General features: G+C 44.6%; 1 protein-coding gene across 1 annotated transcript; it reads right to left on the reverse strand.

Annotated features, from left to right (window-relative positions):
• Nucleotides 1–10,932: 10,932 nt before the first annotated feature.
• Nucleotides 10,933–14,112, reverse strand: spcs2 (signal peptidase complex subunit 2). The gene is made up of 6 exons (XM_034549016.1): nucleotides 13,990–14,112; nucleotides 12,971–13,054; nucleotides 12,572–12,732; nucleotides 12,156–12,290; nucleotides 11,842–12,043; nucleotides 10,933–11,260 (listed from the first exon to the last, which is right to left on the reverse strand). Exons 1-5 carry the CDS (start codon nucleotides 14,029–14,031, stop codon nucleotides 11,857–11,859), a joined length of 609 nt encoding a protein of 202 aa, XP_034404907.1. The 5' UTR covers nucleotides 14,032–14,112; the 3' UTR covers nucleotides 10,933–11,260; nucleotides 11,842–11,856.
• Nucleotides 14,113–15,902: the final 1,790 nt, after the last annotated feature.

The raw sequence follows: 15,902 nt of genomic DNA on the forward strand, positions 1-15,902 counted from the left end.
ACCAGTACAGAGATGAGTCCTTTATCAGCACTAAGGTCTAATAAGACCAGTACAGAGATGAGTCCTTTATCAGCACTAAGGTCTAACAAGACCAGTACAGAGATGAGTCCTTTATCAGCACTAAGGTCTAACAAGACCAGTACAGAGATGAGTCCATTATCAGCACTAAGGTCTAACAAGACCAGTACAGAGATGAGTCCATTATCAGCACTAAGGTCTAACAAGACCAGTACAGAGATGAGTCCTTTATCAGCACTAAGGTCTAACAAGACCAGTACAGAGATGAGTCCTTTATCAGCACTAAGGTCTAATAAGACCAGTACAGAGATGAGTCCTTTATCAGCACTAAGGTCTAACAAGACCAGTACAGAGATGAGTCCTTTATCAGCACTAAGGTCTAACAAGACCACTACAGAGATGAGTCCTACTTTCTCAAGGATCTTAGAGAGGAAGGGAAGGTTAGACATCAGTCTGTAGTTAGCCAACACCTCTGGATTAAGAGTGGGCTTTTTGAGGAGAGGTTTAATAACAAAAAAAAAAACTAAAATCTAATCTAATATTTATTTAACCCCCCACTCTCTGTGGATGTATGAATAAATGTGGAATTGCCCACTCCTGTGTGTGTGTGTGTGTGTTTCTTCTGTCTTTTCATTTTGGCTTTACGTAATCCGAGTGCTCAGTCTAGGCAGAGCGATTGTGCTAACTCGATCACGAAAACGATGTCCACCCAACATCAGAGTCAAAACATGACATATGTCCAATAGGAAAGTCAACCAGTTCGGGAACGATATAACCTCCACATACATTACTCGTATGAAGTTGAGGATGAAGACTTCTCAGGGAGTCCTGGGCTCGATAAGCCTCATTGTGGTGGCCAACTCGGGTTCGAGAAGCTTCTTGTTGTAGCCCACTCAATCTCGAGCCCCCTGTCCACCCAACGCACATCAGAGTCAAACAGATTTATGAAAGTAGACTCAAAATATATTTCTGAAAGTAATGTCAACCACTTCGGGAACGATATGCCTCCAGAACTTCCATCAGAACTACACCAGGGAGGGAAGTCAACCCCAAAGCAGATGATACACGGATTACAACGGGCTCACTTGGCGCTGGTTGGAGAGAGCTGCCTTCTCTGAGTGGAGGGGCTGGTGCAGCGGCCGATGGGCCATCGCTATTTTTCCAGACCGGGTTTTGCGGTTGCCCGCTGGCCGATCCGCAGCTTGCCTTGGGGGGACTACCAGCGCTGGAGCCGAGCCTGGAAGCTAACGTGACGGCCGACTGCACCGCGGGTTTGTCGGATCCATGCGGTTCGACATCTTTGATAAATGGACCAGTGGACTGTCTGTAAAGACTTGGAATGTATAGGTCTAGATATCATTTTATCACCTCAAATGTCTTTTTCACTTATTGTAATTTATCGGCCTCCCTCTTCCAAAAACAGTTTATATGAGGAATTTGAGAAACTTTTAAAAGAATATAATTTCAGTAAAGAGGTCATTATTATGGGTGATTTTAATATAAATGGGAGGAAAAATCATCTAGAAAGAATCTTAAACAGATAACTGATGACTTTGACCTTGTACAGATGGTCTGTGGGCCCACAAGACTAACCAATTCTTCCAGGACCCAAATTGATTTAATATTTAGTAATAGGCCTGATATAATTCTAAAAAGTCTCAACATGGTAACTGGTCTTTCTGACCACAATCTAATTCTGGTAGCCAGGAAACTAACCAGCAAGCGGTTTAGGCCTTTGGTCAGGGAGGATGAATCTTTTAGAATCCCCAAAAGAAATCAAGATATTTTTCAATTAATTGATTGGGATGATCTACTGTTGGGAATAGACATTGAGGAAGACAGTAAAAAAATCTCAGATAAATTAGAGAACACTATCAAGGATTTTAGTTGCAAATTTAGGCACAAACATCAAACACTCTGTTCCTTTAATAAATGATATCTTTATCATCTTATCATCTTTATTTCATTTTTTTAAATAATGAAAGAACGGGATTCTTGGGGTCTTAAAAACTGCAATTAAAAATAAATTGAGCCATGACAGACAACATTTTGCTATGCTAAGGAACAAAGTGGTAATGAAATTAAGAAAAACTAAGGCAGATTTCTTCCTGACTAATAGAAAAGGCGAGAGATAAAACTAAAATGATCTGGGATCAGTTGGACAATTCAATTGGCGACGCGAAGGTTTGTTTCTCTTTTAGTGTGAACGCAGCATGAAGGATAGAATAGACGGCACTCCGCTGCATAAAACAGGACCTTCAAAATAAAAGCACAGGATTTATTTCTTAACATATTATTTTGCCCACGGCCACTGAAAACGAGTCCACAACCCACTTTGTGGTGATCAGATCCTTTCAAGCCGTCGCCACATAAAATGATAGCGGGCCTTGAGTTTGACACCTGTGCTTTAGAGGTCTTCAGGGCACGTCCAGCTTGCAATGTTTTTTCTTCTCCCCCTCCCCTCCCTCTTGCTCAGAGTGTCTCATGTATAGCTATTCCTCTGCCCCCCTTAATGATAACGGTACATGCAACAAGTGTAGTTCATTTGCTGGTTGGAGGCAGTTCTAAGTGGGTTAGATGCACGGCTCTGTTAGCTGTCCCCCGGCAGCCCCCGAGCAGCCGGATGGCTGGGTGACTGTTCGAAGGGGTTTTAAGTCTAAACAGAAGCCCACTGAGCACCGCCAACCTCTTCACGTTTCGAACCAGTTTTCCCCACTCAGCGACACACCCGCTGAGAAACCCACTCTGGTTATAGGTAGCTCCATAGTCAGAAACGTGAAGATAGGGAAGCCAGGGACCAAAGTCGTATGCATCCCGGGGGGCAGAGCGGGCGACATTGAATCTTGTTTAAAACTGCTGGCTAAAGATGAGCGTAGTTACAGTAAGATTATAATACACGCTGGCGGTAATGACTCCCGACTGCGGCGGTCGGAGGTCACTAAAATTAATGTGGAATCGGTGTGTACTTATGCCAAGACAATGTCGGACACCGTAGTTTTCTCTGGCCCTCTCCCCAATCTGATCAATGATGACATGTATAGCCGCATGTCGTCATTCAACCGCTGGTTGTCCAGGTGGTGCCCAGCAAACAATGTGGGCTACATAGATAACTGGCAGACTTTCTGGGGAAAGCCTGATCTGATGAGTCCAGACGGCATTCATCCCACTTGGGATGGAGCGCGTCTCATTTCTGTGAACATGGCCAAGTTGATTAACGGACTTAATCCATGACCCAGAGTTCAGATCAGGAAGCAGAAGCAGAGTTGTAGTCTTCCACCCTTCTCTGCACTTCCATTGGAGCAGTTACCCACCCTTAACCTTAACTCTATAGAGACTGTGTCTGTCCCACGGCCACTTAAATTAATTAAATCAAAAGTAACCAGAAGAGGAGTCATACAAAATAACCTCATACAGGTTAACATCACTACTGCAACAGTGCAACAAAACAGGATCATTAAATGTGGACTCCTAAATATTCGATCTCTGTCATCTAAAGCTGTATTAGTAAATGATTTAATATCATTTAATCACATTGATTTATTGTGTCTTACTGAAACCTGGCTGAGCCATGAAGAATATGTCAGCCTAAATGAATCAACTCCTCCAAGTCATATTAATACTCACATTCCTCGAGGCACCGGCCGAGGAGGTGGAGTAGCAGCCATCTTTGACTCAAGCCTATTAATGAATCCTAAACCTAAACTAAACTAAATATTTTGCTTTTGGGAAATATACCAATATGTGTGATTATTATCCTCTATACTTGAGCCCTGTGTGCGGTTGTTGTAACTAAGTTACAGACTGGACATAACAAACTAAACTAAGTTAGGGAGCAGACTGGACATAAACACACTTTGGGTGTTGTGGTCTCCCGTCACCCCGAGATGGGACCGCGGTTCGTTGCAGATAAACAAGCTCAGGGCTCCCACTAATTCGGCGTCATGGTGAATGTTATTTTTATGCACTTTATGCCGGTCGTATCATTTTATTACGTCATATTTATCGCCCACACTGTGAAGGCCGGTCCGTGAAGATATTGTCTGACATGAAACCGGTCCGTGGCTCAAAAAAGATTGAGGACCGCTGTTCTATATCAAGAATCAGTGCCGTATTTCACATGGGTTCAAAGATGGATCCACGTTGGATTGGACCCTACTTGGTTGTGGAATCCTTGACCAAGGGCCGAGTAAAAGTTAAGAACAATAAAACTGACAAGATACTGAGGAACACCTACCACGCCAGCAACCTTAAGATTTACCTGGAGGAAGAGGCTTCTCCACCACCCCAGTCCCCTGATGATTCTCCACGTAACTCTGCCAATGACAGCCCAAAGCAAAAGACACTCAAAAGACCACGTGAAGAACCAGACAATGATGACCTCAACATCTCACAGAATACAAGCAGACCAAGACTTTCAACCCACTTACAAGTTCAGGAAGGAAGTATTTTAGCACCACTCTTGGCCTTCCGTTTGGTAAGGTTGTGTACTGTGGACGCACAAAGGACTTTGAACAACCACGGCTTTGGCAACTGCTACTCCCGGGCCATCAGCTACATCCTGACAAGAACAGAGGACAACCACTCTTTTCTCAGAGATAAAGTCGTCCACCACATGAACACTGACTTGACAAAATCTACAGGACTACTTGAACCGAAATGTGAATGAAGATGTGAACACCTCTGGCATCTCTCGTGATGGAGTCTGGGCAACTGATGCAGAGATCATGGCCACAGTGAATCTGTTGAGTTGCGACATCGTCGTCCACACAAAAGTCGGTGACTCCATGGATTGGTTGACCTATCCCGCAAGCTTCAATCTGCAGTCATCAACAGAACACTTGAAAACAAGCATGATCATTGTTATGTTGTTATCAGTGTTTAATTTTGAACATTTATATTGTAGCAAGGAATTGCTGGTTCTTACTGATTATTATTGATCAGAGCCGAGTTATTGAATTACTACAACTTTACATGAATATTTATATTTTATGTAACACTTTTACTTCATTTGTGTTTTTAGCAGCCGCAGTTGAGATATTAATCCAACTTTGAAATATAATTGTTTAAAGATTAAACTCAGTGCATATGGGGCGGAGTCAGTCTGTAAAAGGGCGGGGCCAATAGTCAGGAACTGTGTGTCCGTCAGCAGTGATCAGAAGAGTGTGAGTGTTCTGTCCCTTACTGGAGCTCTACTGGGGACATGGTGGACCCTTACTGGAGCTCTACTGGGGACACTGGAGCTCTACTGGGGACATGGTGGACCCTTACTGGAGCTCTACTGGGGACACTGGAGCTCTACTGGGGACATGGTGGGCCCTTACTGGAGCTCTACTGGGGACATGGTGGGCCCTTACTGGAGCTCTACTGGGGACATGGTGGACCCTTACTGGAGCTCTACTGGGGACACTGGAGCTCTACTGGGGACATGGTGGACCCTTACTGGAGCTCTACTGGGGACATGGTGGGCCCTTACTGGAGCTCTACTGGGGACATGGTGGACCCTTACTGGAGCTCTACTGGGGACATGGTGGGCCCTTACTGGAGCTCTACTGGGGACATGGTGGGCCCTTACTGGAGCTCTACTGGGGACATGGTGGACGCTTACTGGAGCTCTACTGGGGACACTGGAGCTCTACTGAGGACATGGTGGACCCTTACTGGAGCTCTACTGGGGACATGGTGGGCCCTTACTGGAGCTCTACTGGGGACATGGTGGACCCTTACTGGAGGTCTACTGGGGACATGGTGGACATACTATATATATATATATATATAATATATATATGTATATATGTATGTATATATAAGATATTTTTATGTTTATATATAAGATATATTTATGTGTTCATAGGCAGACAGACGGGCATGAAGGGGGTCAGAGACCTGCAGACGACAGGAAGCCATGATGGTCATACTCTGTTGTTACTGCAGTAAAAGTACTAGTAGCACACTGGAAATATACTCTAATACAGTAAGAGTACTAGTAGTACTAACTTGTCAGGTGCTGTGGGGACCCAGCTGGTCTCCTGAGTCCTGCACTGTTGACCACAACAAGACCTGGTTCTGAATGGCAGCGGTCCCCTGAAGCGAATCAGAACTCTGATTCCGTTTGTTTCTTAAATAAAGTTTAGCTGAATGAAAACTTTATTGAGTGTCGTCACTGAAATCAGAGTTAAAATCTGTTATTATTAATATTATGTTGAGTATTTCTATTTCCTGATACTTAGTACTTGTACCACAAGTACTGAGAGATCTTGTACTCTTCATTATGCTGACAGCTTTAGGACAAAACAGAACCAAGCAGGACCATACACAACCAAACAGAACCAAGCAGGACCCAACAGTAACAAACAGAACCCAACAGGACCCAAGAGTACCAAACAGAACCCAATAGGCCCAAACAGGACCCACCTCCGGTGCAGCCGATGGACAGGTGACACTGAACCATGTGTGATGCGATCCGGTTTCACTGACATACATTTTGTAGTCCTTTTATTTACATTAAGAATGTTAAATTTAACTTCATCAACTTTATCTTACTTCATTATTCCCAACAGGACCAAGCGGAACCCAACAGAATCCAACATAAACTAGCAGAACGAGTTTACTTTTACTACTTTTTGGGGGTGTTTTTTCTGATCCGATGTGAGGTCAAAGGTCAGGGATGTCGTATGTGTACAGATTGTAAAGCCCTCTGAGGGGAGTTTGTAATTTGTGATATTGGGCTGTACAAAATAAACTGAATTGAATTGAATAGAACCCAACAGAACCCAAAAGGACCAAGCAGAACCCAACAGGACCCAAGCAGAAACCAACAGGACCAAACAGAACTCAACAGGACCAAGCAGAATCCAACAGGACCCAACAGGACCAAGCAGAATTGACCTCAGGTGAGTTTCTTTTCTGCTGCAGTTAAAATCCTCTTCAATGGAGGAACTGATTCCTCAAACTTTATTGTTCACAAGGTTCTACAAGGTTCTAAGAGGTTCTAAAAGGACAGCCCAGCAGGCTACCAACAGAAAGTGGCTGACTCACTAAAACAATCAGTGGCGTTTCCGTTATGAAGCGTAGAAGCAGTGCAGGAACAGTGTAGCATGGTGGGATTAGCTCGCTAGCTATTGTAGAGTTTGTTATCTTCTCGTGAGGTCTTTAAGAGTCTGGAAGTCATTTTGAGTCACAGATCTGCTTAGAAACAGTCCTCAGGTCAGATCTGATTTCATGTCTTTTTGTGAGTCCATGAGAATCTCTGACTGACACAATCCCTCAATAGCTGAGAGCACATTGACTTTATCTCCACAAACAGCAGCTAAGCTTGTTTCATTGTGTGCTCCTCAAGTGATTATTTCTGACAGCTTTCGTCTCCAGCAGCTTGTTGATGAGACGTGACGTGAGCTGACTGCTGATGGATAGAAATATTCACTAAAACCTAAACGGGAGCTAAAAGATCCTCAAAAGCTGCAGAATTGGTCAGACTTCTAATGACACATTTCATTAGATGATAAACATTTGGTTTTTTAAAGTTCTGATAAACTAAAGTGATGCTCAAACTAAATACCTTTAACTTTCCTCTGATGTAACTTCCCTCACACGGGTGTTGAGGGAAGGTACATCACTGATGCTCATTAATGAAGTCCCTCAGGTCAAAGGTCACTTCATGGCAACATGTTTGTGGCTCCTTCACATCAGCCAGTTTCCACTAATTCCCTCTGAGACCAATCAGTCCGGACAGACCTCAGCACTGGTTCCACTGGTCCACGGGGGGCCGATAAGGACCTCCCCTCAGACCGCTCTGAGACAACCTCGGGATGGACAGACACATCACAACATATTAGTTCTGCTAGTTAGGAAATGTTGGATATGAATTGTAACATTCAGATTATAAAGTGAAGAGTCTGAGGTCAATATTGGGCGGTGGGCGACTGTGGCTCAGTGGCAGAGCGGGGTTGGCCTTCAATCAGAGGATTGGTGGTTCGATCCCGGTGTAACAGGCCATAGTATACCCCCAGTCCGGACTATATCTGGAGTTAAAGGGGCCTAGGCTAGATTATATCCCGGGTATATTATGGCCTAGGCCAATTCATACCCCTCAGGCCAGATTATACCCCCATGATATTGGTATTCTTGATACACAAGAATTACAATAATCTTTCAACATTTTGGGGGTTCAGCTTTGTCAGGTAAGTTAAGTGAGAAAGCTAACTGACTTATATCTTAAAACTCTAAAACATAGACTTTTATTACTTTCACAAAGATCAAAGATTACTACGTCCTGAAACTTCAACTTCTAAGACTAGCAAGTCCTCACTACAATATAAATGTTCAAAGTTAAACAACATCAAAACATCCACAAAGATCAAAGATTACTACCACACCCCTGAGTAGTGTTACACATAAAAAAGCACATACCCAAAACATAATGCAATTGTAACATAATGTTATAAAAGTCATAACGTCCTGAAACTTCAAGTATGTCCCCAGTAGAGCTCCAGTAGAGCTCCAGTGTCCCCAGTAGAGCTCCAGTAAGGGTCCACCATGTCCCCAGTAGAGCTCCAGTAAGGGCCCACCATGTCCCCAGTAGAGCTCCAGTGTCCCCAGTAGAGCTCCAGTAAGGGTTCACCATGTCCCCAGTAGAGCTCCAGTGTCCCCAGTAGAGCTCCAGTAAGGGTCCACCATGTCCCCAGTAGAGCTCCAGTGTCCCCAGTAGAGCTCCAGTAAGGGTCCACCATGTCCCCAGTAGAGCTCCAGTGTCCCCAGTAGAGCTCCAGTAAGGATCCACCATGTCCCCAGTAGAGCTCCAGTGTCCCCAGTAGAGCTCCAATAAGGGTCCACCATGTCCCCAGTAGAGCTCCAGTAAGGGTCCACCATGTTCCCAGTAGAGCTCCAGTGTCCCCAGTAGAGCTCCAGTAAGGGTCCACCATGTCCCCAGTAGAGCTCCAGTAAGGGCCCACCATGTCCCCAGTAGAGCTCCAGTAAGGGTCCACCATGTCCCCAGTAGAGCTCCAGTAAGGGCCCACCATGTCCCCAGTAGAGCTCCAGTAAGGGTCCACCATGTCCCCAGTAGAGCTCCAGTGTCCCCAGTAGAGCTCCAGTAAGGGTCCACCATGTCCCCAGTAGAGCTCCAGTAAGGGTCCACCGTGTCCCCAGTAGAGCTCCAGTAAGGGCCCACCATGTCCCCAGTAGAGCTCCAGTGTCCCCAGTAGAGCTCCAGTAAGGGTTCACCATGTCCCCAGTAGAGCTCCAGTGTCCCCAGTAGAGCTCCAGTAAGGGTCCACCATGTCCCCAGTAGAGCTCCAGTGTCCCCAGTAGAGCTCCAGTAAGGGTCCACCATGTCCCCAGTAGAGCTCCAGTAAGGGTCCACCATGTTCCCAGTAGAGCTACAGTGTCCCCAGTAGAGCTCCAGTAAGGGTCCACCATGTCCCCAGTAGAGCTCCAGTAAGGGCCCACCATGTCCCCAGTAGAGCTCCAGTAAGGGTCCACCATGTCCCCAGTAGAGCTCCAGTAAGGGTCCACCATGTTCCCAGTAGAGCTCCGGTAAGGGTCCACCATGTCCCCAGTAGAGCTCCAGTAAGGGTCCACCATGTCCCCAGTAGAGCTCCAGTAAGGGTCCACCATGTTCACAGTAGAGCTCCAGTAAGGGCCCACCATGTCCCCAGTAGAGCTCCAGTAAGGGTCCACCATGTCCCCAGTAGAGCTCCAGTGTCCCCAGTAGAGCTCCAGTAAGGGTCCACCATGTCCCCAGTAGAGCTCCAGTAAGGGCCCACCATGTTCCCAGTAGAGCTCCAGTAAGGGTCCACCATGTCCCCAGTAGAGCTCCAGTGTCCCCAGTAGAGCTCCAGTAAGGGTCCACCATGTCCCCAGTAGAGCTCCAGTAAGGGTCCACCATGTTCCCAGTAGAGCTCCAGTAAGGGTCCACCATGTCCCCAGTAGAGCTCCAGTAAGGGTCCACCATGTCCCCAGTAGAGCTCCAGTGTCCCCAGTAGAGCTCCAGTAAGGGTCCACCATGTCCCCAGTAGAGCTCCAGTGTCCCCAGTAGAGCTCCAGTAAGGGTCCACCATGTCCCCAGTAGAGCTCCAGTGTCCCCAGTAGAGCTCCAATAAGGGTCCACCATGTCCCCAGTAGAGCTCCAGTAAGGGTCCACCATGTTCCCAGTAGAGCTCCAGTGTCCCCAGTAGAGCTCCAGTAAGGGTCCACCATGTCCCCAGTAGAGCTCCAGTGTCCCCAGTAGAGCTCCAGTAAGGGTCCACCATGTCCCCAGTAGAGCTCCAGTAAGGGTCCACCATGTTCCCAGTAGAGCTCCAGTAAGGGTCCACCATGTCCCCAGTAGAGCTCCAGTAAGGGCCCACCATGTCCCCAGTAGAGCTCCAGTAAGGGTCCACCATGTCCCCAGTAGAGCTCCAGTAAGGGTCCACCATGTCCCCAAAATATAAATATTCATGTAAAGTTGTAGTAATTCAATAACTCGGCTCTGATCAATAATAATCAGTAAGAACTGGTTTCATTTCATCTAAAACGCTCCAAAACCAAACACACTTTTATATATATATAATATGTGAAAGTGTTTCCAGTATTTATATCGTCTGCTACTTGTACTTTTACATTAAACATCTTCAGTCACTTCACAGGTTACATATCTAATAATTAATGTATTATGAACACCTCTAAAGTGATGAACACATGTATATAATAATCCAATTAATATTATTCTGCACTTTTATTTGTGGTTCGTTAAGTAAATTAACTAATAATCTCATTTATTAACAGATCTTTATTATACTTGTCATTATTATAGGGAAGTCATGATGACCAGAGTGATCTATGTAAATAATAATAAAGTCATTGATTATAAGTGATCAGAGGAGCAGCAGCTCCACCTGCTGGATGAACCGAGGTGGTGCAGAATAAACAAACAAAGTGTTTCTGTAACAATCTCCTTCTTTAATAGTTTCCACCCACAGACTTTACAGAGCAATAACAAGTTCAACCTTCAAAGTAAAGGTTCCACTTCCTGTTGTAAGGCATCACATCACAGATGCTAACGACACTAATCATCGGTTTAGTTTCTCTTGTTGCTTCAAGAACCCGCTGGGACCAATCAGGCGGCTTCTTTCCTCCTGGTGACCCCACAGCTGAGTCGGCTCCACCCACCAGTGATGTCACAATGCGATTGGTGTAAAACATCCGGTCTGAAGGGTTTGTTGTGATTTAAGAGGACAGAAGTTATGGAGGTGGAGTCTAAAATGAGCTGGAAGACAGAAACACCAATAACTGATCAATAGCTCATCAACCAATCATCTGAATGTTACATTACTAATGTAAGAATGTATTGATATACTCGCGTGCTAATGTACTCACGTACTCGCGTACTCACGTACTCGCGTGCTAACGTACTCGCGTGCTAACGTACTCGCGTGCTCACGTACTCGCGTGCTAACGTACTCGCGTGCTAACGTACTCGCGTACTCACGTACTCGCGTGCTAACGTACTCGCGTGCTAACGTACTCGCGTGCTAACGTACTCGCGTGCTAACGTACTCGCGTGCTAACGTACTCGCGTGCTAACGTACTCGCGTGCTAACGTACTCACATACTCGCGTGCTAACGTACTCACATACTCGCGTGCTAACGTACTCGCGTGCTCTCGTACTCGCGTGCTCTCGTACTCGCGTGCTCTCGTACTCGCGTGCTCGCGTGCTAACGTACTCGCGTGCTAACGTACTCGCGTGCTAACGTACTCGCGTACTCACTCAGTGCTAACGTACTCGCGTGCTAACGTACTCGCGTGCTAACGTACTCGCGTGCTAATGTACTCGCGTGCTAACGTACTCGTGTACTGCCCCGTCACTGGGTCTTCTTGTCCGAGGCCAGTGTGTCGTGCAGTCTAGAGACGCTCTTCTCAAACTGGTCCATGGACAAAGTCCCGTTGTCATCGAAGAACGTCGACACCGACTTCGTGAACTCGGCTTCACGGAAGTTCCTCCACTTCCCATCGGAGAAGGAAACTCTGAGAGAGTACTGGTCATCAAACCTGAGAGTACACAGAGTACATGTTAGTACACCTGGGATATACAACCACAAAGTATAAAGAAACAAAGTACATGTGTGTGGATCAGAGTGCATGCTGGGTAAAGGATTCAGACCGTTTGAGGGAGGAGGAGAGCTGCCACATGTGATCCGGATCCAGTCCAGAAGGATCCTTCTGCAGAGACACCAGGAAGATGTTCTTCTCCTTGTAGGAGGTGTAGAGGGTCAGGACCCCCATCATGATGAAGTACGTGATGCAGGGGGGGCGTTAAGGAACCAGAACACTTACAGGACCACATCATGACCCTCATACAGGACCAGAGACCACATCATGACCCTCATACAGGACCAGAGAACTGAGACCACATCATGAGACTCATACAGGACCAGAGAACTGAGACCACATCATGACATTCATACAGGACCACAGACCAGGGGGCCGGAAATCTGAGACAAGGGGACCTGAGACCGGGGTCCTAGACAGGGGACCTGATATCTGAGACCTGGAGGCCTCGGTGCCCCAGAAGGATATGAGATGACGCAGCAGGCCAGGACCGGTCTGGACTCGGGGAACGGGTGCAGGAAGTCCCAGACCAGAGCCAGCATGGCGAACAGACAGGAGACGGTGCAGATGACCAGCCGGCCGTCCACCAGCCCGAAGTTCTCCACGTACCCGTACTTCTCCAGCAGCACCTGAAGGACCGATCCACTGGTCATTGATCAGCAAAACACATCTTGTTGACTACACCTTGAATAGGGAAGGTAGCGCCATGGTAGAACTTAAGCAGCACTTAAATGTCTCTTACTGATAGCACTTTGTAGTTTAACACTTTTAATGCACTTATTGTAAGTCGCTTTGGATAAAAGTGTCAGCTAAATGACATGAAATGTAATGTAAAATGCCAAGAGACCTTTCAGATTAAAAGCTCACCTTCTTTGCAGCATCGTCCAGCGAGTTCTTCACAGCCGCTCCGTCCCATTTATCTATTTTCACTGGTTTCTCATCGATCCTCCACTGGAACACAGAGACAAACGCTCTCAGAGAGATTCAGGATTATTATTTCTAAATGTTATTATCAGGATGTGCAGTCAAATAATCTTAAAGAGACCGTTTCCGGTTGCAGTTAAATAATCTTAAAGAGACCGTTTCCGGTTGCAGTTAAATAATCTTAAAGAGACCGTTTCCGGTTGGAGTCGGGTGCAGTTAAATAATCTTAAAGAGACCGTTTCCGGTTGCAGTTAAATAATCTTAAAGAGACTGTTTCCGGTTGGAGTCTGGTGCAGTTAAATAATCTTAAAGAGACTGTTTCCGGTTGCAGTTAAATAATCTTAAAGAGACTGTTTCCGGTTGGAGTCTGGTGCAGTTAAATAATCTTAAAGAGACTGTTTCCGGTTGGAGTCTGGTGCAGTTAAATAATCTTAAAGAGACTGTTTCCGGTTGGAGTCTGGTGCAGTTAAATAATCTTAAAGAGACCGTTTCCGGTTGGAGTCTGGTGCAGTTAAATAATCTTAAAGAGACAGTTTCCGGTTGCAGTTAAATAATCTTAAAGAGACCGATTCCGGTTGGAGTCTGGTGCAGTTAAATAATCTTAAAGAGACAGTTTCCGGTTGCAGTTAAATAATCTTAAAGAGACCGTTTCCGGTTGCAGTTAAATAATCTTAAAGAGACCGTTTCCGGTTGGAGTCTGGTGCAGTTAAATAATCTTAAAGAGACCGTTTCCGGTTGGAGTCGGGTGCAGTTAAATAATCTTAAAGAGACCGTTTCCGGTTGCAGTTAAATAATCTTAAAGAGACCGTTTCCGGTTGGAGTCTGGTGCAGCTGTAATCAGTAGCTACGCGTTAGCCTCGCGGGCTAACAGCGGCGGCTCAGAGCTGGCAGTATGAATACAAACATACAAAGCGGATCTTTTCTTTCTATCTGACCTAAAACAAGCACAGTTGATGCCTCACTTTCTCCAAGAGTCCGCTCTTTCCGTTCCTCGCAGCCGCCATCTTGTCTCGCGCTCCGAAACCGGCCTGTGACCTGGACGTATCTGATTGGCTCTCACCGACCACTGAAGGAACGCCCACGTGTGAGAACGCACGTCATCGCGTCCGCGTGCCCGAGTGCGCGCTCTTTTCGTTTGCTCCCACACGAAAACATAAAGAAAATACAAAAACAACTAATAAAAGGACACAAAACAATAAAATGACCATATTTTATAAAACAAAAATAAATATAAAATGTGTTACTTTACCTCAAAGTCGGAATAATCTCACTTACCTTTAAACATTTAAAGATATAATTCATGATATAACCTATCTTTCTTATTAGTTGTCTGTGTTGATATTGTAACGCTGGATTCACATGATTTATCACTATATTCTACCTTTTAAACTGTACTTAAACATTCTATAGATTAATGTTGTGAAGACGAAGGTTTCTTTATTGCATCTTATTTACAGATGTTTGGATGGATGTTTATGAATATCCTCATCAGTCACGACTGTTTGCTGTGCTGGCTCCTCATCTTACTGATAACACTTTGTAGTTTAACACTTTAGTAGCACTTAAATGTCTCTTACTGATAGCACTTTGTAGTTTAGCACTTTAGTAGCACTTAAATGTCTCTTACTGATAGCACTTTGTAGTTTAGCACTTTAGTAGCACTTAAATGTCTCTTACCGATAGCACTTTGTAGTTTAGCACTTTAGTAGCACTTAAATGTACCTTACCGATAGCACTTTGTAGTATAACACTTTAGTAGCACTTAAATGTCTCTTACTGATAGTACTTTGTAGTTTAACTTTATTGAAGAAATGTTACTTTCTTGATTCTTGTTGTTCTGAGTTTGGACTCATGGTTTAATGCACTTATTGTAAGTCTCTATGGATAAAAGCGTTAGCTAAATGACATGTGATGTAATCAGCACTGAAACAGATTATTTATTCAGTTTAATTGTCTTTGTTTCATAAAAGATGTTTTAAATCACTTATGAAGAACTAACCTGAGGACATTTTCAACACAAAAAATGATTATCATAGTAATTGATGATTAGGTGTTGAAATTGTGTTCTCAGATAATATTATTATTGTTATTATTATCAGGAGACTTTGGCAAAACAAAACATTGGTCTTTAAACATTCAGCTCTATTTGATCAAAAACTTCATGAACTGAAAGAGTCATATATCTGTTGATTATTATCATTGTTTATTAGATATTTAATGTGTGTGTGTGTGATTATCTAATTGTTTGGCACTCGGCGACGTTGTGTGCATATCAGTGTCTGGGAGTTTAAAAAAGCCATTCAGAATCCTGAAGAGTAATACTCTGTCAACAACAACAAATATAACAACAATACTCAGCTCACACATCACCAGGAGTCCACTCCTCCTGACTGAAGCGTCTCAACATGATGATGTCACCACTTCAACAGAAACATGAATGTACAAACTGGCAGGAATGTAAAAGAGATGAAGTCCAGTGAAGCAGCACTCACGGTAAAGTACTGAAGTTACTTGTACTGTGACTCCTTTATAAATACATGGAGTACAACCAGACTAGAGTAGAAGTACTTCAATCTGTTGTTCTTCTACTGTAACAAATAATCATTTTAAATCTAACAGGTTCTTCTACATAAATAACACTTTCACTTCTTCACGTGTTCCTCTTCTCAGTTTATGATTACGTTGTTTCACATTTGTCCAGATTATCGTTTTGAATATTAGAGAAAAAGGTTCTTCGAGATTAAAGTCACACATTTAACAGAAAGTGTGATTGTGAAGGATCAACCTCATCACAACGTTAAACATCATGAACCATGGCGGAACATCGTTCAACAACGTGAAACATCGTTCAACAACGTGAAACATTGTTCAACAA

This window comes from Cyclopterus lumpus, chromosome 13 (genome assembly GCF_009769545.1).
Source record: "Cyclopterus lumpus isolate fCycLum1 chromosome 13, fCycLum1.pri, whole genome shotgun sequence".
In the NCBI taxonomy this organism is placed as follows: Eukaryota; Metazoa; Chordata; class Actinopteri; order Perciformes; family Cyclopteridae; genus Cyclopterus; species Cyclopterus lumpus.